Source organism: Chelmon rostratus, chromosome 13, assembly GCF_017976325.1.
Source record: "Chelmon rostratus isolate fCheRos1 chromosome 13, fCheRos1.pri, whole genome shotgun sequence".
Lineage (NCBI taxonomy): Eukaryota > Metazoa > Chordata > Actinopteri > Chaetodontiformes > Chaetodontidae > Chelmon > Chelmon rostratus.
Genome location: NC_055670.1, coordinates 5,712,349 through 5,734,884, shown reverse-complemented (window position 1 = coordinate 5,734,884; position 22,536 = coordinate 5,712,349). Strand labels below are relative to the sequence as shown.

The 22,536-nt window shown below is 42.8% G+C and overlaps 1 protein-coding gene across 1 annotated transcript in view; it reads left to right on the top strand.

The window, feature by feature from the left end:
* The first annotated feature begins 132 nt into the window (after positions 1-132).
* Positions 133-22,536, top strand: part of slc49a4 (solute carrier family 49 member 4) — a 47,904-nt gene continuing 25,500 nt past the window's right edge. Inside the window, exons 1-5 of the mRNA XM_041950778.1 lie at positions 133-547; positions 4,776-4,869; positions 14,959-15,230; positions 15,761-15,890; positions 20,917-21,025. Coding sequence (XP_041806712.1) covers positions 253-547; positions 4,776-4,869; positions 14,959-15,230; positions 15,761-15,890; positions 20,917-21,025 — 900 coding nt within the window. The 5' untranslated portion in view covers positions 133-252. The remainder of the gene's footprint in view (positions 548-4,775; positions 4,870-14,958; positions 15,231-15,760; positions 15,891-20,916; positions 21,026-22,536) is intronic.

The window sequence follows — 22,536 nt, the reverse complement described above, 5'->3', positions numbered from 1 at the left end:
CTCTGTGGTCGCGGCAACAGCTCCACTCAAGCTAATGCACCAGGCGAGTCAAAATGGCGGCCCAATGACCACAGTTTCAACTACCGCAACTATTTCCGCCCGGGCATGCGCAGTAAAGTTAAGTGACAGAACGAAGCTGTCGGCTGTTTTTGTTTTTGTGCCCGACAGATCCCCGGAGAGACGGTCATTCCCCGCTGCCTCGCAGAAGTTAAAAAACGGAATCTTGACTGAACTGACTAACAGATAGCTGACATGGGTGCCCGTCCGAGCACCGAGGCCGAGAGGGAGCCGCTTCTCACCCCTTCTCACGCGGAGACAAACAGTCAGCCAGTGAACAGCAGAGTGTACGGAAGAAGATGGCTGGTTCTGACCCTGTTCTCTCTACTGGGACTGTTACAAGGGATGGCGTGGAACTTCTGGGGTCCCATCCAGAACTCGGCCGTTCACGCGTTGGGCTTCACCAAGTCCGACATCGCACTCTTGGTGCTGTGGGGCCCCGTGGGGTACGCCCCATGGCTGTTGTTTATGTGGCTGATGGATAAGAAAGGTGAGCTGTTCGGATTTGGTACACTGTGTCCTATCTTCACGCTTTGGTGTTTGTCTGGTCATTTTCATAACTAAACCTCTATGGGGATGTTGCCAGCTGAAGTTAAGGCACACGCACGCATTTGTTGTTGTCATTGATGGCTGAATCACTCTAAAGTCCGGTGTTGGTACTGGACATCCTACCCTTGATAACCTTATCTTCGTAGAGGGAGATTAGTGTAGTGGTGTCCGGTGGCACACAGTGTTCTGTTATCCGTCAGATTCTGTAACCTGAGTGGAAATTCTTAGTATTTAACGTTTATCACAGTGAAAGATGAGGTACCTGATCACGTGATGTATTACGTTATCAAAAATGATGACCCCTGTAATACTTCCACAGGCTCACACTTTTACGCAAGTGCTTACGTTTAACTTGAGTCTTTTGCTGTCATGTCACTTTCTACTTCTGCTCCACTGGATTTCAGAGAGAAATATTGTGATTTTAACTTAACAGCTTGACTTACTGGTTAGATTTCTACAAACAACAACATATAAAGGGCCTCTAAAATATCATTTTTCTTATTATTTAATCTAAAAATGAAGGTAACAGAGAGAAGTAAGCCGCGTCTCTTAAGAAGTTAGGAAATGCAGATGCTATTTTTACTCAATAACTTTCTTAAACAATAAGTTGATTATCAGAATTGGTAAATTGATAAATAAGTTAATTGTTAACAATTAGTTTTAGTTTTATATGCTTGAAAACTTTTTCTCGCAGGTTTAGCATTGTTTAAAATGTTGGCAATAAACACAATGGATCAAAGCTACTCTTACATTTTAATTGAACACCAGCCTGTGTCTGAGGGTTTCCCAGTGTTCACCGCCCAGTGTCAGAGTTGGACCCGTGAGAGAGTTTATGAAAAGTGCTGATGCAGGACACGCAACTCCTGAATGACCTTCCAGACTTCCCTCTTTCAAAAGAGTTTAAACTCACAGTGGTATTAAAACCACAGAACATTTTGTGAAGTTCTTTTGCCTGTAAAAGAGCTCTTGACCTGAGCTGCTCAGTCAGAGCACCCTTCACCTAACCAGTTCCCCTGCGTCACCTGATCCTGAATGACAGACGGCTGTTCATGTCCGGGCTGGACCATCATATGACAAAAACAGTTACGATGACGCCATAGCAACATCACAGTAACCAGGCTGGTGATGAATTAAAGGCCACAAGCGAAGCCAAGAAATTGCACAACTCATCTTGTGATCCTGATTCATCAGCAATTAATGGTCCTGGATGTTTTGTGTATCTAATTTAGACCTCATATCTGCTGCTCCCAGCAAGTGCTGGAAGCTCTTTCCTGACAAGACTGTAGAAAGTGAAATAATCCAGTTGTAGATTCTCCTCATACCTGTAAAGTCTGTAATCTTGAGGCTAGTTCTGCCTCTAAGTCACAGATCGAATTAGGGCAGGCCATTCAGCACTCACAAATTGCATTAAGCCAGGGTGTGAGCTACATGACATCCAGAGATTGCAGCAGGCTTAGACTGTCTTCTATGTATGATTCACACTCTCAGTCTCTATCACACACACACACACACACACACACACACACACACACACACACACACACACACACACAGGGAGTTCCCCCTCCGCAAAGGTAGAGACTGATGATGATCAACAACACTGTAGCTGCCATCCAAGAGAGGCTAGAGTCTTAAGATCAAGTCATATGTGATGCAGTCGTGGAGCAGTAAACCCACATAATGTGCTTAGTGTATGACATACATACATGTAAATGCTGATGTTGCAGAATGCGCCAGAGAGTGGTGAGCCACTTAAGTGCAATGTTGTAAAACTTGTAAGTCCTGCGTGCAGCAGCTTCCCCCCAAGGGTCTGTCTGAAATATGCTTTAGGTTACTGACTTTTTGTGTCACTCAATACAAATGCAATCTGCGTGTAATATCGGCCCGCATGCATCACACAAAGTGCAATAATATCTGTGCAACAAAAGTATTATAACATGATGCTTGCAGAAATAAAATTTGATGATCTGATTAGGGTCTGTTCTCACTTGTAACAATTGAATCTACTGGTGAGAAAACAATGAAAACAGACGACGGCTGGAATGCTTCAGAGACACAATTTGAAAATTTACTGGATTTGTAGCTCTTTGGATATTAAAAAACACTCCATGGACCAATGGTAGGTTTAGTGCTACCCCTAGCAGCTATTTCTATTAATGATTTGTTCGTATTAACCAGTAAGTTTGTAAAATGTCAAAAATATGGAAGTATGTCCATCACATTAATTTGTCTAATAACTTAATTTGTTGAACTGACACTACAAAATTCAAATGATTCAGTTTACAATGATATCTAACAGAGCAAGTAGCAAATTCTCATATTTGACAAGAGAAAGTTATATATATTGCTTATTAAATGACCTAAACATGCCATTGATGACCAGAATTGTTGTCTACTGTTGACTAGTCTTGTTCCCTGACTCGTTAGGCTTGCTGAGCAAACAATGTCCTGCTTTACACTCACATGGTTACTGCATTCATTGTGAGAGCTGCCTCCTGCAGGTAAAGTCTTCTGTACTGGAGCAGCTTGTGGTGTATGTGCTTCATTCAAGGGCACCTCTACCCTGGTTTAAGCGGTAGGGGCAGGAATCACTCTTTTACTTCTCCATGTAGGGCCATCCTGCTGGTCCAGAATCAAGCTCACAGGTGCTTCTTAACCCTTGAAGGCCTCTGCTGCCCCAACATTTTAAAAGAGGAATAGCCAAAGCAAAAGTCCTTTATTCTTATTGGCTAACCCTTCAAAGACATCCATGACTGTGAAACCTAAATTTAATAATACAACTAATTCTCTACTGTCCACAATAGTGTTATTGTATAAGACATTGATCAGTTTGTTGTCATGGATATTATCATTTTCCTTAAATCAAATGAAACAAAGCTTTCTCTAATTCAGCTATGACTGAAGGTGCAAGGTTGTGTTTCTTGCTTAGAAAAGAAATGGACACCAGGCAGAAAATTAATATTGGTTTAATTCAGGCATCTCAAACCGGTTCCATAAAGGGCCGCGTGGCTGCAAGTTTTCATTCCAACCAAGGAGGAGCACACCTGGCTGGAATCAATTAATCAGCTGATCTCAGTCTGCAGTTGATAACTAAGTGATCCCTTGATGTTGATTGGTTGGCCTGATGTGCTCCTCCTGGGTTGGAATGAAAACCTGCAGCCACGCGGCCCTTTATGGAACCGGTTTGAGATGCCTGGTTTAATGATAATGAGGCTTTGTTAGCACTTGTTGCTACTGGTGACGTGTCAATATTTGATGCAGCAGAACGCAGCATGGAGACACACGGCTGACTGCATGTCCACTTGGATATCTAAAGAAAATCACATGCAAAGAAAAGGGAAGAGTATTATTAAGTGGAAGTGGAGAGAGTTTCCTTAAATGAGCGTCATGAGAGTGAAACTGAGAGTCGAGACCTCCAGGTCACCAGAAAAGTGCTTTGTCTGTATTATTGCTGTCACACTGGAGACGTTAAAGAAGGAACTCTGGGATTCTTGTTGTGGTCTTATTGGCCACACACGCTCAGTTACCAGTTTATGAGGTGGACCTAGCTGAAAGCAATGCAGTCATTTTGGTGGGATGCAGTGTGTTGAGCTGTTGTGTTACACTGATAGGTGTTTACATTATTTTGTCCATGGTGTTTGCATCAATGAGGGTGGACTAAATAACAGAAACACCTCTCTGTATAGCATGGTAGAACTGAACAGCTCCACTGCATCCTCCAAAATGATCATCCAGTTGATTCAGCTCCAGGTTCAATAAAAACTGAGCATTATAACCTTCATGAAGCGAGGATTTAGTGTAGAACTGTTGTAGTAGACTGCATTAGTTTTAATTAGGTGTACTTATAATAAATAAACTGAGTGGAGGTGCTTTGAAATAATTCTAAAACAAAAAGTAAATAAATTTGGCGGTTAAACATCTAAGTAACTTAAATACCAAACATTCGATAGCTTCGCCTTCTGAAATGTGAAATTTGTGTTTCTCTTTGGGTTTTTGGCTGTTGGTCAAACAAAACAAGCTATTTGAAGACATCACCTTCGTCTCCAGGAAATAATGTTCGGCATTTTCACTTGTTTCTTTTCTATTTTAAAGGCTAAACATAAAAACATGTGAATCCAGAATCAATCATTTTACTCTTCTCTTCCATCACCCTGTCATGTGTACATTAGGTTTGCGGGCATCCGTCCTCCTCTCAGCGCTCTTCATTCTGCTCGGGGCCGTTCTGAGGAGCATCCCACTGACGGACGAGCGTCTGAGACGATGGTAAGACTCCTCTGGAGACATTATGGAGGCAGATGTTTCAAAGGGCCAGTGTGATGATGATCCTTGGACAGGTTTTGAAAAGGAGGTAGAGAGTGACTCGTGATGTTCAGTGCAGTCATAAGCCTTCCATAATTTCTATAATTTGATTCATTATGGAAACTTTTGGAACCGACTGCCACGGCCAGTTCAGGACCAGCTGCATGCATCAGTTTAGAGCTGCTGTTGGAGCCCCTCCTTATCTAATGAGTTCAGCGTGATTTGTGATGTAGCTGACAAGATTAGTAGATTAATGGATTAGTCAGTCCACAAAAAATAAATCAGCAAGTATTTTGATAATTGAAGACGGTCATTTTTCAATCAAAAATAGCAGGCGTTCACTCGTTTAAGCCTCTGTGAGGAATGTGAGGATTTGATGCTTTTTTTCATCAAATGTGATAACAAACTGAATATGTTTGTGTTTTGGACTGTAAAAACTGGATAAAATACACAATTTGATAAGTCACCATGGGCTCTGGGAAATCCATCCAATAGTCACTGAGACATTTCATTCTGGGCCAAAGTGGTGAACCAATACTGCTTTTCCATTCAAACTTTTGGCTGCGCCGAGTCAAACCGCGCTATGTTTCTGCTGACTGGCACCTGAGTGGCACCTGAGGTGGACCATCTCCAGAGTCATCAAAAGTGCTTTGTCATGATTCAGGGACGATTCAGCGACATGGCATGAGCAGGCGCAGCAGATATACTTCATCAGTTTCAATCATCCCGTCTCCGTTTTTCAAGCAATACGCCGTAGACGCCAAGCAAAGTCGTAACAACAAACAGAAAATCAATGATGATAAGTTAAAGACACACCTGCAAGCAGGTAGCCCTGACGCGCCGAGTCAAACTGAGTTAAGCCAAACCAGCACACATGTATGGAAAACGGCTGAAACAGACAGACTGACGTTGCTGCTAAATAGGTAATAATAAGGCATTCTGCTAGTATTGTTAAAAAGTGTAAGCACCAGGATGAACATTAGAATGTGCCATGGTGAGTTGTTCTGCTGTATTGAGCTGTATTAATTCCAGTCAAGGCCCTGTTCCTTCAAAGTGCAGACCTGCAGCTGAGTAGAGGGACAGTCAGGAAGTATTTGGCTGCCAGAGAACAGGAATCTGAAAGACAGCTCAATACTGTGTGGATCATATACTTCTTTTTTTGGGTCCTCACTACCGGTTTCCTCCCTTATCAGACAGCACTTCACTGGAAGACAGGCCATCACTGGAAAACATAAAAAGAATCCCTTAGTGTTTCATTCTCAGTTTTACTCATGAGCTCAGTATTCCTCTTTTAGAAAGTGCAAGAGCTCGGGGACGGTCGTTTCAATCATTCTGATAAGTTGCCTTTTAAAAATGTAATTTCATTGAATATTTCTGAGTGGCAATCTGTCTAATGATTCCTATTGGGCACCATGAGGCGGTATCTCATAAATATCACGTCACAGAGGGAATTTTATTTCCACAGAATGCGTTGCACGTCACGGTCGCTCCGTGGGTTTGAGAATTCTTTAAATAATTTGGTCTTTCAAGGAGCAGATAAATCAGTTGTGTTTCTCAGTCTGTGTGTGTCGCCAGGCTGCGCTCAGAAAGCCATTAGTGGAGTGAGCAGCTAATGGCTCCAGGCTAAATGTAAGGAAAATACAAATCTTCTGTTAAGATTATCAAAAAGAACAAGTGATAGAATCATGATCCCCTTGTGATAGTGTCTATGTTGAAAAAGAGCATTTATAGTTTGTTGTGAAATGTCAAGTTTTGGATTTATTGGCTCTGTGTGTGATGTCTGTATTTGTGTTGTCCTCACAGCCTCATAATAATAGTTTTAGGGCTCCCATTAACCCACTTCTGCGAGCTGATACCAGCGTGTAGACCAACTTGTTTGGTGTTCAGGTATCTTATCTTGGGCTGTTAACCTCACTGCAATCACGTAACAGCAAGATGTGGTCTTGCCTGTGTTTTACAGTGGCAAATCTTGCAGGTCACACACAAGGCATTGTGTAACCTGAGGCTTTTACTGTAAAGGGGAAATAGAATTAGAATAAAGGCAGCTGCAAGGACACAAGAAACCTCTTCCTCTACTTGTTTGCATATACTCAGGGCACGACTGTTGGTGGTCGAAATGACACAGTTATAGCATTACTGAAGTGTCAGTTCAGTGCAAAAACCAGTATGTCCACCTCGCTTTGAATTTCACTCCTCCTGAATCCAGCAGTGCAACAGGATATATCAGTCTGCTGAGCTCAAGCTGCAAAGTGCACAAAATTCAAGGTATGTAGCCCAGGTCAGAGCTGTGCTGTTTCCCCATTGGATGATGGGAACAACCTTTCAGTGCCATGACCTTCAGCTCTTTGGATTTGGCATTCAGAGTGGAAAACAAGATGGCAAAGTGGAAGCTAAGATAACACAGCAAACGTTAGTTCTGACACAGTTCAATCTAATTTGCATATTAAATGTAACAGGTCACAGCTCTTGATGCCACGTTCTAATGGAAGACAGTGGATTATCACAGTAAAGTGCAGGGAGATAGAATCATGTGGCTCCCCGTATCACCAGTAGATGTCACTCTTTGCATTGCGGTAGTGGAGATAAAACTGTCGGACTGTGAGGGCTTTGTTTCGTGACCTGTGCTCTCGCTGTGTGTGCCGGCTCTCAGAAATAGGATGTTTTGCTCATACCAGAAGTATGGGCTCAGATGATGATTGAGATGACCTGGAAGACAGGGAGGGGACCTAACAAAACAGCTCAACTCCAGCCGGCTCCAGAATTTTGAATGTGTGGAGTTCAAAGGCATTGCAAGAGCGATCAAACATTTGAGTTTCCTGCCCCGTCCCCCCCCCCCGATCGGGGGACAAGTGGCGACAGTTATCCAGGTTTAGAAGCTCCCTCGACAGCCCCCTGCAGATCTGTTTGTTCCACATGCCGTTTCATGTTTGATAGGCGATTGCTTCTTTGTCTTTTTAAGATATCCTCTTGAGGAAGCAAACTGCCTCTTTGTTTTGAGTGTGTTGAGATCATTTTTAGAAAATCAAAGGCAGTTGTGAACTTGTGCGCCCTGGAAGTTCCTCTCTTTTATATCCAGGATCTTCTGTGTAGCTGCTACGGTCGCATTTGAAAAAGCACTGCGTGTTTGTTTTTTAAGTTTAGATACGGAGAGAAAAGGCACGGTTGCATCTGCGGTCACTGATTAGACCTTGCTTGTGATTAGGGCTGCTCTCAAATCAAAGACATAACATTTTTACCCTCCTCATTCTCCTGTGTTTTCACGCATTCTCTCCCCCTTTAAATCTCTCTCTCTCTGTCTGTGTCTGTCATGCATTTAAATACAGACCAGCTGTGTGATTAGTAAGTGCCAATCAGTTAGATCTCAGACTCACTCAGACACTGTCTGATTGGCCATCAGAACACATTGTGGGTCCCGCAGCGGGCTGTCCTATTACTGTGACGATTGCTGTGGTGTCGTTTTCCAGACAGAATTGGCCTGGCCTTTTTGTGATGGCAAAATTGGGTCTGTCAGCCCTGGCGGACCAGAAGCAGTGGGGTGATTTCACCACAGTGCTGGCTTCTTTGCCTCATTCTCGATCAGATTTCATCTGACAGGGTTCATCAATACTGATTTACTTAATCATCTTGTTGAAAAAAAAGCTGCTCCCTTTCTTTCCTTCTCCCACCACTGTGCGGCTGCCTTATGTGACCGCTCATCCTCACGTTATTCGCCATCCGTCCTCATCACCTGTCACATTAAAGGCAATTTTCGTAGTGGCATCCATCCTGAGAGTCAGTAAGGCAGGGTACTGAACTTCAATACTTGTAAGTTCTGACCAAACTTTGTAACAGGAAGTTTCAGAGGCTGTGAACTACTGAAGGCTCTCATGGAATTGGTCAGATTATTAGTTATGTTTATTTATTCAGATATATGCACCTTAATGGCTGTTTTGCTGATGTTTCGTTCAATCATAAAAAGGAGAATTTTTGTGCAGCAGCAACCACAGCCTCCCAGACACCGTTCAGAGAGGTGCACAGCTTTCCTTCACCGTAAATCTCCCGTTTAAGAAGAGCCCAAGAGTTCTCAATAGGGTTTAGGTCAGGTGAGGAAGGGGGCCATGTCATTATTCTTCCATCTTAAAGGCTTTTGCTGATGCGGTGGAGCATCATCCTGCATAAAAATCATGGTCTTCTTGAAAGATGCAGACTTTTTCCGGTACCACTGCTTGAAGAATGTGTCGTCTAAAAACTGGCAGTAGGTTTCTGAGTTGATTTTGAGTCCATCTTCCACCCAAATAGGTCCAAATAGCTCATCTTTAAGAATACCAGCCCATACCAGTGCCCCACCTCCACCTTCCTGGGGTCTCAGTCGAAGTGGAGCTCTGTGCCTGTCACTGATCCAGCCATGAGCCCATCCATCTGCGGTTCTGGAGGATAAGGGGTTCCTGGTAGCTTCACGTTTGATTCTTCTAAAATCTTTGGCAGTTAATTTGCCAAAGTATTTATTTCTCAACACGTTTCTTGCGACCCTGTTGACTGTTTGCAACAAAACGTTTGATGGCTCTGTGATCCATCCCTCTGAAAGACTTTTTACAATTTTTGACTTTTCAGAATCAGTTAAATCTCTTTTTTTGGCCTATGTTGCCTGAGGAAAAGAAGCTGCCTAATGATTATGCATGTGATGTTATGGGTGATGATCTCCTTAGGCCACACCCTCCCTCATTGCACAAATACACATCACCTGATATGCTTAAATCCATAAAAGCATTCAAGTTAATACAGCTTCGAGTTGGAAAATTTGCATAAAAATGAATGAATGGTAAAAATAGTCACTTGCCTAATAATTGTACACACAGTGTGTAGTCACGCTAGGTCATAGTTATCGTTTTAATTTGTGCACTGTGTCATAGTGATTGATAATCAGTATTTAGACATATTGGATTTTAGTTTTGGGTTGTGAATAATCCTTGCATCTAATGAGATGATACAGTACAGCAGGTGGCCAGTCTGGTATGTGAACCCTTCCCAGGCCTAAATGAGACTGTAATCACAGTGTAATCCAAACCCTTACCAGCACAGTGCTGATTTGTGCCAGTTGGTCGTGGTTTTCAATCTAGTTCAGTTTGGCACACAAAGCGGCACAGACTGCTCGTGCCAGGTTGAATTAATGAAATTGTATGTCAGGTAAACAACATACCATGTGTTATCAACAGCATTGCAAACAGTGTAAAAACACATATTTCACTTGGCTTGTTATACCTGAAGCCAAGTAGAAGATGCACTGTACTGTCTCAGCCAACACTTAAAAGCTGTGAAAGCATTCAATCAAAGTTAACCCCAGCATCTCCTGCTGCTGTTTGATCATCAGCTGATAGAGGTTTCAATGTCAAATCTGCCGCCTCACGCTGCCTGCACTTCACTCAAGTGGGTTTCTCTGCCCTCGCAGTTAGGAAGTGACATGCTGGCCTAATCAAACGGAGCGCAGCCACGACGATAGACTAAGTGTTGTAGTTAGGGGTAATTAAAGTGTGACAGTACACAAAAAACATCCCAAATCATGGAGAGATGAAAGAAATATCTTTTTTGATTTCATGGATGTTTCCAAGGTTGTGACATGACAGAGCAGTTAGAACAGTGGATCAGGTGAGCTAATGATTTTGATGTAAAGCATGTGATGCTTAACCACTTGGTCAGAGGAGCGACCTTTTGACCTCTCAATCCCATGTTGAAAAATGCTTTCGATGACCACAAAGTGTCATGTGATGAACAGCAATCCTAAGAAAGCCATCTTGTAATACCATCATTTTTTCAAATGGTATTTGCTGCTAAAGACAACTCAAAGGCACCTAATTATGTTCAACATTTAACATATTAACATGTTGTTTTCAAGTTCTTTGCACGATTACAGGTTTCTGAACACTTTTTGCAAAGTGCATCATCATCATGTTGTGTTAAATCTGTAAAAAAAATATAACGACAAATGACGAAACGCTGATCTACATGCTGAAGGGAAAATGACAGTGTGACACTAGTAATGCAGAGGCTAAATTGTCATTGCTTGTCGCATTAAGATGGAGAAGAAAGTAGCGGAGTGATAAATGCAGCAGTGCCCTCACAGTGGATTCATCCTCCAATTGCTAAGCTAAGTCACTTGGTACAGAAATGACAGGGAGGCTAGATTGGAGGAGTCAAAGACATGTGTGCAACAATGCAGAAACCAAGATAGAGCAAGAATCCGGCATAAAAGGAGATGAATAACCAAGTTACTCTGTGTTCTATGTAAATGTCATATCCCACATGGGATCAAAATGGGATAATAGCGTGTAAACATTTTCATAAATGCCAGCATGGACGTGCACTAATCTGTAAAAGAATACCATTGAAAAGCCTTGCAGTTAATTGAGCAGTAAAGAGTGAGACACACACAAAGACATCTACAAAGAAAGAAGGAGTGGGATGAAGAAAAAAGTAAAAGCCACCGAGTATTTTAGGAGGTGCTGGTGTGTAGGCTGGAATGTTAGCAGGTCTAAGATGTGGGAAGGAGATATAGGGTGAGCAAGTTATTCTCCAATCAATCTGCCACTGACCGCTGCACTTTATATTCTGCCATGACACATTTATCTTTGAATTCCAGAGGCAATGGACAGCAAAGTTAAAAAGAGTTAGAGGGCAGAGAAGTGTAAGCAGACTGAAGAGTAGAACAAACTATGTGCCCGCTGGAAGTCTGAGCGTGCTGCTTTGTTAAATGTCGAGTTCTTAAACCTCAGTACTCGTATGGCACCAAATGAAATGTGTCCATAGCAGATTATCAGAAACTCAAAAGCTGGCATTGCCTGTTCAGATTTGTCATCTTGTTTACTTATTCTCTGATCACGTAGTTCCTCATTCAAGTTAAAAAAAAAACAAACTTGTGATTTCTATGCCTCTGTGCCAGTGACAGCCTTGGCCACAGGCGTAAAGTATCTGGGCTGTCCCGAAAACGTCTGTCCATCCGTCTGTCCCATTCTCACAAACGTCACATCTCAGGAAGACGCAGGAGTGTGAATGTGAATTTTATCCCGGCTTTTACACCAGCGTGTTCTAGCTATAATAAAGAAGTCTTAATTCTTTTTTCATCCCATCTGCTCTACACATGTAATCATGTCTTGTGGGGCTAATATGGGAATACAGGTTTCTGTGGTCATTAGTACAAGTCATATAACCTTTAAGTAAGAGTGTGAGCTGCATATTCTTAGTGGCTATTCAACGTTGTCAGGTTGTCCGTCCGTTTGTCTGTCTGTCTGTGTGTGTGTGTGTGCTTGTGTGTGTGTGTATTTAGACCCGTCCGTCCGTCCGTCAATGCGTCCGACCATCCCATTCTCATGAACAAGATATCTACCTTCAAATTTTGCACAGAAGTTCACTTGGACTCACAGATGAACTGATTAGATTGTGGCGGTCAAAGGACACCGTGACCTCCCGAAACACGTTTTTGGCCGTAACTCAAGAATCAATTAGCTAATTATGACAAAACTTCACAGACGTGTCTCGAAGAATAGATCACACTGTCAAAGGTCAACCTCACTGTGAAGTCATAATATTCTGCAAAAACACTTTCTGGCCATTATTCAATGCCATAACGCAGGAGCATGGTTAGAGTTCACATAGCAAGGTATTGATTTTGTACTTTCATGGTAGGAGTCCTCAAACTTAATACTCAAAGGCCCACATCTGATTTTTATTCAAGGTCAGAGGTCCAAAATGAAACGGAGGCAGACGAGGCTCAGACAGTCCGTATTTATTTCTGACTCAGACATTTTCCTACAGCTACATTTAAACTTGCCATTGTTGTACTAGAGAAAAGGAGATGCGTTCTGTTTGTGTGGTGATATTCTCCGGTGTTACATTAACGTGTGAACTCGGCAGCAACAACACACGGCACTCTCTGCAGCAGTTAATGTCGCCATGGCAACGATATCAATGATATGGAAAGAATCTAAAAACCGCATTCATCTGAGGACAGGATCGGTGTGAATGATCTCCAGCTGCACTGTGCATTCAATGTCTCTATTAATTTACTGATCAATACTAAATTTCTTTGAACATAAAAAACATTACACTTCATGACATACTGTAGCCTATTCATAACATGAGGTGTGGCAGGAGCCGCAACTACATTTGCTCAATGGCAAGAGTTTTTCTGAGCATGCACTGTGGGGGCCAGACTGAACCAAAAATTATTGATTTTTTTTTTTTTAGCCAATGAAATATTGAACCCCATTTTGCGTCCAAGAGTCAAGCTTGGTGATTCTCTTGAATTATCCCTGGTAGTTCAACAAGTTCACTGCTGTCAGCTCCGGGGAGTGGGCCCCCTCGGAGTCAGGTGGTTTGATAGTGGGTCCGGCGAGTAGATAGGATGGAGTTGGAGAATAACTTAGTTCTGTAAGAATGGGTGAACTATGAATTATGGCTGATTGCTAGGTGGTTGGCAAGCTAACCTGCAATCCCTCTCAGGACTAACTGGACCTCTCCCAGTTGTGAGTAATGTTAGATGCGCACATGAGTTTATTAATATCTGCAGGTTGGATGTGGCCCATGGGCCGCCAGTTGACGACTGTGATTTCAGGAAGGGTCCGGTTTGACTCGCCGTCCAGACTTTGAGAGGCCCTGTGTGATGGTATCAGTACCAAAACCTGGGTATAATGTCAGCACTAGTATTATGTGCATTTTAACTATAGCTGTCATCTCCACTCAGGTGAATGTTCTAAATGGTCATAATGATGGTTTGACAATGACAATGATAGATGCCAAAAACCTGACAGCTACTGTGTGTGTTTTGCAGGGTCTCAGCAAGTCCTGCAAAAGTCTTGTAAATCAAATAAATGTTATTTCAAGTAAGGTCTTAAATAACATTTCTTAATAATACTATTTTAGAAATTGTGCAAGAGTTGTTAGGTACCAATAGGTCTTTATTTTTAGTTACTTCTCTTACCTTAATGGGGACATATGTCATCCAAATTGGTATTAACAAGCTCTTTAACAGTGAAAGTTAACTTGATGAAACTAACAAACAAACTAACTTATGTTGAAAAAGAATCATCAAGAATTTTGCAGTCACATTCAAAATCTAAATGCAAATACACTGAATATTTTTGTGCACCATAAATTCAGAATTAGCCCAAGATGCCTCCTTGTCCTCCGTCTTCCATATCATTTTCCCACTCTGCCTCTTTTTCTCTCCTCTCCTCCCCTACCGTTCTCCCTTTCTCCTCGCTGAGCTGTCTCAGACTGCTCTAAATGAGTGGTGTCTTCACTGAGCTCATAGACAATCAGCCATGCGCTGTCTCAAGCGGCTCGCTGTCTCAGTCAGACAGTTTTGAAGGGGGGGGAATGTGGTGAGTGGTCTGGTGGTGACACCGGGGGACATCTCAGACAACATCTGTCTCACACAGCTCGGTGTGAAGGTGCACAAGTGAGACCGTACAGCAACTTGGATTCTCTCAAGGGCAGATTGTTACTTACATCCCCGGGGAGAAGGAGACGTTATTTTCATTCCTCCGCCTGTCATCATTCCATCAGATATTCATAAAAATGCGTCATTACTTCGTGTCTTTGTGTTTATTTTTATGCACACGCTGATGTGAGGCTCACTGCTGCAGTCATGTTTGATTGTGTTTGTTGTTCGCCGGTGAGAAATCTGATACAGAAAAGGACCCAGATGAAACAATGGTTTCCAAGTTTTATTTTTTTCCCATCATTTTCATTTTCGTCATTTATAGCAGTTCTTGAACGTTATTGTGAATACACAAGATGCAGACTCAACGTTTCAGTGACAGACTAAACTTCACTACAGTTACTGAACGCAGATGAGCTGTGACAACTGGATTTTAGCTTTTGTCTTACTGTCAAACTTCAGTTAACCAGATAAACTTCTCACGTCTCACTGCTAGCATATACTTGCCTAATTATTATTCTTTTACATAACATTTAAATTAGTGTTGGAGTGGGGACCCCATGCTTATCACAACATAATAATTTGATTTGTTTTGTTTGTCTGTTGAAATTAACTTTTACCTCCTGCTGTTTCTGTTCCAGGTTGATACACGGCAGTCAGTTACTAAACGGCTTAGCTGGCCCCACCATAATGAGCGCTGGCCCCCTCCTCTCCACCACATGGTTCGGTCCCGACCAGAGAGCCACCGCAACAGCCGTGGCCTCACTGTTCTGCTTTCTGGGGGGCGCTGCTTCGTTTGTTGTAGGACCTCTGGCAGTGCCAGCCCCCAATGACACCCAAGCAGGAACCCAGATGGCGGCAGCAGTTTCCGACAGCCACATCCGAGACAGGATCCAGCTGGTTTTGTATGCAGGTACTAACAGCGAGCGAGAACCTCTGAGGGCATGGTGGATCGATAGCACATCATTTCAACATCATGTCGGCACTGTCAAGGGACACAAATACAATCAGGCGAGGGGATCCAAGAATTTTGCACCAACACCAAAAAAACCCCCCAATTATAATCTTCATAACCACCACTCTGAAAAATAGATTGCTGGGACTGTTATGCTTAACTGATTCAGAAAATTAAAAGCATGCTGAAAAGAGAAACAAGCACGCTGTAATAGATTGAGCCTGCGGCTTTTGTTTAATGTAAGGGTAGTGTTTTCTTTCATTTTTAAAGGACAAAGCAGACACCTTTTGCGAGGCAAAAGTTTTGGAGGTCATCAGAAGAAAAAAGGACAGAGACATGTGTCTTGTCTAAGAGGGCATTATGTTCACTCCAGGGGTGGTCTCAGAGGACCTTTAGATGTCACGGTGACCCTTTTTAGAATGTCAAATTGGTCAAACAGTTTCATCTATGAAATTAACACTTTTATCTGTGTTGCTGTGCTCCGGCAGAGTTGGCTGCTATTGCTGTGCTTTTTGTGGCAGTCCTGGTCTATTTCCCGTCACGTCCACCGATACCTCCCAGTGTGGCTGCCGCAAGCCAGAGACTCAGCTACAGGACCAGCATCTGCAGACTTCTTAGGTAACACCTCACACACACACACACACACACACACACACACACACACGCACACATGCATGCTGTCACACGTACAGCACTCACACACAAGGTTATCATCTGACATTGTTGAGAACCATTCTTTTAGTGCATTATTCAGTATGCCTAACTCGACGTGTCCTTGATTCAGCTCGTTTGTAGACATATAGAGCGAGTGAAACTTTCAGGACAGCATTTGAAATGAGTTTCAGGTGCTGTTACGGTTTACGACATCAGACTCGATGAGAACAGTCAAGAGCATATTCCTGCAACACCTTCAGTACTCTCTAACCACTGTGTCTACAAATCCATTAGGTCTAGTTTGGTTGCTTGTTTGCTGATGCATTGCGCGTTTCTTGTCTCAGAAAGTGGAAGTGACAGAATCTTGCGCTGGAGCAGGATATGGAATCTTAATGAAGGGGTCTGCCACTCACCATCTGCTTTGGTTTTTATCAAAGAAACCCCAGCCTTCCCTCTAGATTAATTACTAAACTATAACATACTGGTCGCTGTTGAAAACCACATCATCCTCTACGTCTGTACCACCAGAGTCAGTCGTCAGTATATTCTCAAAACACCACAGTGGAATGAATTCATTGATGTTTCATCACATTTCTCTTTCCCTAAGGGTGGAGCTAAGAGGAAATCTAGAGATGATGATAGATTCACACTATGACCCTGCAACACACCCATCACTACACCCTGTCAGACTTTTCATCATGGCAATATATATCTTCTGGGCAGAGGAAACAGCTTTGCCTTAGCAGCGAGTGCTGCACCTTTTGCCCGGCTTGTGGAGGAATGAGGCCCATGGCAGTGGCCCGGGATTAAAGGGGGCTGCAGAAGAGAGAGGAAAAGCTGGGCGATGGCAGCCAGGGAGTTGGCCTTGCTTTGCTGGCTACCCTCGGTCCCCTGCAGTAAGAAATTGCTTCACTACAGTGCCATGCTTTCCACAGGCTTCTCACCAGCACAGAGAGGCTTAACGCCCTGTAAGAGCTCCCTCAGATAGATGACAGGGACCAAGCTGATATCAACCTAATGCATAGTTTTGGACAGATGTACACACACACACACACACACACACACAGACTGGCCAACTTAACTAGGCCATCCAGCTGAGAGGGTTTCTGTTCCACATGTGATAGGCAGCCTTCCAGTGACCTGTTTGAGCAGCATGTTGTATCTCGGTCCAGCGACATCAAGCCTTAGAATACTCCTGCAGGGACTGGACACAGAGCAGGAAGAGTGACATATGAGTGTTTGTGTCCATGTGCACTGATACAGCACTTCAGACCAAATCCTTTTAACACTTCAGAAAAAGTAATGCAACTCTAAAGAACCACAAGTGAATGTTTAATGTTCAAAGATGATGGAATAGCTGTGTTCAGTGTGAAAGGCGTTGCTTATAATGACACAGCCACAGAGAATGATCTCAAAGTGATCTTTTAGCCTCAGTTGGCTCATTGTTTGGTTTATACAGCACATTCATTGTCTGGTTAAGTCTCATTGCATTTATTGGTCCTGTTTCCAGCAGCAGCAGTGAGCTGGTTTCAACCCTCATAAATCCACTGTATGCTTCCTGCCCAGTGCCTAATGTCAGAGTAACTGATTCGCTGGTGAGATGAGTGGGACATCTAGCAGCTTAAGGAGTCAAATATTTTTCTCAGGATTTGGTGAATATTGATTTTGGATGTATCAGGATGACAGAAATACGACCATTTTGTGGAATTCTTGTGCCCACAAATGGACAAAAAAACTATTAATGTGGCTTTAAAGTAACTTAAATCACAACTGCAAACTCTGCAACAAAAGTGGCTAACTTCAGGCTATACATCAAGTGTGTAAGCATTTGTATTTAAAGTGGATTGCTCATGTCTGCATGATACCTGATCTGCTTAAAGGTCGTCCCTGATGCTGAGCCAGCGGATTGTTGCATCCTTAGTTAACTTTTAGTCTTTAGACGCTGACAAAATGCGAACATTTTGTGGCCTCTACAATGACAGCAGGTGGGAGGCAGCTAGTCAGCTAGTCCGCCTGATACCTATCCATTGATGTATCTCTTCATCCATTTAGCCTGTCAGGGTCTGAGCACTGGTTAATGATCTTCAGCTTGATGAGTGCTTCCAGCTGTTCACATCTGCTTCCACAGCAGCAGTCTAATTAGAAGCCTGAATGTCTCCACACGTGGTGTAAAGTTATCATTGTATTCTGGTCACAGTGTGAGGGAATGCTAAACAGCCCTGAGCTTGACTATTGATGATCCCTCCCTCCCCAGTCATACTCACTTTAGCTTTGAAAGTTGTCATCTTGATGCATTGATCCCCAGCTGGGTCTGCCAAGGACAAATAGCACTTAGCTGATGACGCCGCCAGCTTTGAGACTTCTTCGGAAATATTTCATCACCAGCAGGAAAGGAAAGGGAAAGAAATGTCCCCTCTCTTACTCAGTAGCCAGTGTCTGCTTGCTTACATTTGGTTATCTAAATAAGCACCCGGACGGGGAAAAGGTGCATGGGTATTGATTTCCTGCTGTTGTGGCAAGGTTAATGAAAGGGGTGCTGGGAGAAAAGCAGAGAGGGTGCTCTATCATGGGGCTTTTATGACTGTCCCTCCATACTCTCCCCAAGGCCAAGTAGCTTCATACTGCGTTGGACAAGACAGGCTTGCAGCAGGGAGACAGGCTGTGTTTGTTTCTCTGTGGAATAAAAGAGATTCAGTGTCTGAAGTGCACCAGTGTCAGGAGAGGGAAAGGGTGTGCATATTTTTACAGCAGCAGTGCTTTTGCTTTACAGGTAAGCCCCCCCATAGTTTGCAAACTCAAACACTGACTCAAAGCGTGTGTGAACTTTATCTGTCTTTGTGCTGAGTGTTTGAAGCCATAGTAGAGATGCAGGAGAGCCCAAATTCTGTAGATGTTAATAGCGAACGAGGCAGAGGGAGAATAAAGGCAGGGGTTGAACAGTGTCCACAAACAAAAGAGAGGAGAGAGAAAACGAAAGAATCTGCGAACCCACTGCCAGCTCTGCCAGCCTTGCCTCATTTGTCAGACGCCCAGTGATTCTAATCATATTGTTCGGGTTGAGGAGGTGGCACTGATTTAAATCAGCGGGCCACCTCATTGGGCGAAGGTGATTAGCGTGGGTGTTCCGAGTGATTGTAATTGGGTTGCATGTGATTGGAGGGGTGCCGTATACCCTAAAGAGGTTAGCTCTGCGTGTATACTGAATGTGCATACATAACTAGGCGTATGGAGGTGTCCTTTTCTCCCTGATGTTCACAGTGCACTGTGAGCTGATGAGATGTTAGGAGACAGCTCATATCAGACCATGCAGCACAATATCTGTAGCCCGAAGCTGTTTGTCACAGCCGGGAGATCTCTTATTTGTACAGTCTGATTGACAGACTTGATGTGCAGCTTTCAGTGGACAATACTCTCAAATTAAGATTAAACCATCAAGCCCATTTATCATTTGGTCAATGAACAGCGATGTAGTGAGCCGCAGTTCTGATAATCAATAGGGTCATTTATCAAGCAAGAATGCCGAACAACTGGTTTTAGCTTCTAAAATGCATTTCCTCTATTTTCCAATGTTTTATCGACTGAATGTCAATCAATGAACCTAAAACAATCAATAGATAAATCTATTATAAACGATAATAATATCCATCTGTTTTTTCTAAATAGTATGAAATGATACTGAGACTGTTCCATTGAACAGTGGCGTCAAACTGGAAGATGGCATTTAAACTGAGATCTAAAGACTGACTATCTTCTGAACTCAATGAAATGATCAGCAGTTTAAAACTGACAGAGGCAGGTGTAGTAGTTGCCGTAATCATGGCTTTTCAATGTTAGAAGAGAGGGGAATCATTTCCATTCAATTTGATTATTTTGATCCAAATTGTTTGATTGGTTATTGCTGCAACCAGAGTGAATTGATTCCATTGTTGAGTTTAGAAGCGTTTATTATCAATTCATCAACCCATCAAATTAATATACTCACCACACTCTGTTGAGCTCTACAGTGTTTTGAATCATCATTTCATGGACTGTATTGTTCAGTTCTAGATGCAAATTGCCCGCTGCGATACCTCTGAGCTTTATTCTGGCAGCTCCGGCCACTGCGCTGAGGAAGCTGCGTACCTCTGTGTCATCTTCTGCTATGACAGCAGCAGGGGGATGAGACACATACTGTGGGCTAGTGAAAAGACCTGAGGCTAATGGCAGGCCTCCAAACACCAGTGAACAGAAGGGGAAGGGACACTCCACTATGCTGCCTTCACTGTCTCGTCTCAGGCCCGTGCTGTTAGGATGCAGGTTGTACTGGGAGGAGGTCTCATGCACATTCGTCTAATTAGTGACATTTTGTTGTTAGAGCGTGACTATGAAACCCTTAATGACTGCGTCGAGGATTGGAGTCAACTGCTGAACCTCGCATGTGCAGAGGCTCAGACACACATCTATAAGTGTTAGAACATTTGTCCTCTTGTTATAATGAGAGCACATGTGAAAATACTGTATGGTGGAATGATTTGAAGGGAAAACAGGATGTAGTTAGATGGCTCATCAAATTCTTATGGAGATCTGCCCATTACGTTATTGATTGGAGCAAACTGCTGCATGTAATGATTGATCTGCTGTGAGCTTTATGCTGTTCCCCATGAAAATTGATCCGGTTGTTCGAGAAGTAAAGATCTTTTACCCAGAGGACAGTGAAAGGGCCCTCTCTAAAAAAAATGCAGCTTTTAAGGAACATATGTAAGTGGGTGTCGTATGTTAATAAACCAGGGGGTAACAAAAGAACAACCCATTGTCTTTTCACAGAACTTAATGTCCAGCATATTATTTAGGACATCAGGACGCATTATGCAGCTAGTCTTGCAAAGACACACCAGGTCAAAGAACTCATCCATGTTCATATTTTGGAGATACTCAGCACACAAACAGTTAGATTGTAAGATTTTGTCCTGAGCGCCATCTTGAATCTCTAATGTGTTCTTCTCCCCTTCAGTAACATGCGGTTCCTGATGATAGCTCTGGCCTATGCTGTCCCCATAGGAGTGGTTTCTGGCTGGTCAGGGGTCCTCGACATGGTCCTAACACCAGCCAAAGTCAGCCAGGTAGGCAGCAAAACACACACATTTCACCTTGAACATTGTTCATGTATTAGACTTTGAATCAGGAAGCACGTCAGTAAACCGAGGTCACTGACAACACAGAACACACTGACTGTGGGCAGCATTTTTTCTGTGCACATTTTGCCAAAAGTTGTTTCTGCAGAGGGTCATTCCAAACTCCAGTCCATCAAAATAGTGCAGTCCTTAGTCAGGACTGCTATTTTGACTGACTTTTGTGAAAATGTGCAGCCAAGGTCAGCACTTATTCTGCCCAGCACGCTAGTTTTCTGCTTGGTTACCCTTTAGACGATATATTCTGTATTATACGTTGAACCTAGTATGAATGGAAGCTCATCTTGTATTTCTGCATAAAAACAAAAGTAGCATGAGTAGCTCGGCAGTCCATTAAGAAGGTCTGACTGGCTGCTAAGGTGTCTCTTTCGTGTCATTGTTGCATTTTGAAACACTTTTCAGAAACTCTGAGACCTGTCATTGTCCAGGCAATACTCTTTAATGACAAGTCACAGAAAGTACTCATCGTATAAAGCCACTACAAGGAGTTTTTAACCGGTTATGAAACTGCTTCAATATGATACTGATGTCTCTGTAAGACCTACCTCAGAAAACGAGACCAGCCGCAAGAAGACTGGCTATTTCTATGTACTATTCTTAATGCCTGTCCAAGTGCACTGCAAATCAGATGAAACGATTTATGGGACGCTGACCAGAAGAACCTAGTTTACATTTTCCGATGTAAAGTTTTGCAGTGAGTAGCCAGTTTAAAGGAAGCAAGAGGAGATTTTTTTTTTTTGGCGTTACATTTTGTGCCCGTGGCTAATACTGGGGCAGGATCAACAAATAGAAAAAGAAAAGAATTGACCAAAGAACAAAAAAGGGGAGGTGATGGAGCACAGGCAAAAACACGAGTCAACAGTATTGTGTGCATTTATGTTGATCACAGTGGATGTTACTGTAATACAACTGGCTTACAACATTTCATGTTGGCCTTGCTTTTATCTTGCTGTTGGCTTATTATTATGAGTACAATAACATAACAAGGGAATTCTGATAACTTTAGCTTTCTCAGATATGACCAAACAACCAGATCTGTGCATGTAACTTTTGTGTAAGTGCTATATAACAAAGTTTGCTTTATTTAACCATCATCATATTATAGTCATAAATAGCCACAAATAAAAACACTACCCCCATTGCTTTACATCCTGCATACAGCTGTGTTTAAAAAAGAAAAAAATATTTTTGATCTTTCTTTCACTCACGTCCAAAACAAATGAAAGCACTGGCCAGATAAAGAAAAAAGACTGGAAAAGCAGTCTTCATTCTGGGAAACACCCCCGCTTCTGTCTGCAAGGTCGGCCAAAATCACACAAAAGTTACAAGTTCCTTGTAGTTGCTTTAAAGGAAATCTGAAATACTGGAGATGTTGAGGGATAATTAACCCCAAGGCTCCTATACTACCATGAAAAGTGCATTTCAGTGTAGAAGGTCTCCAG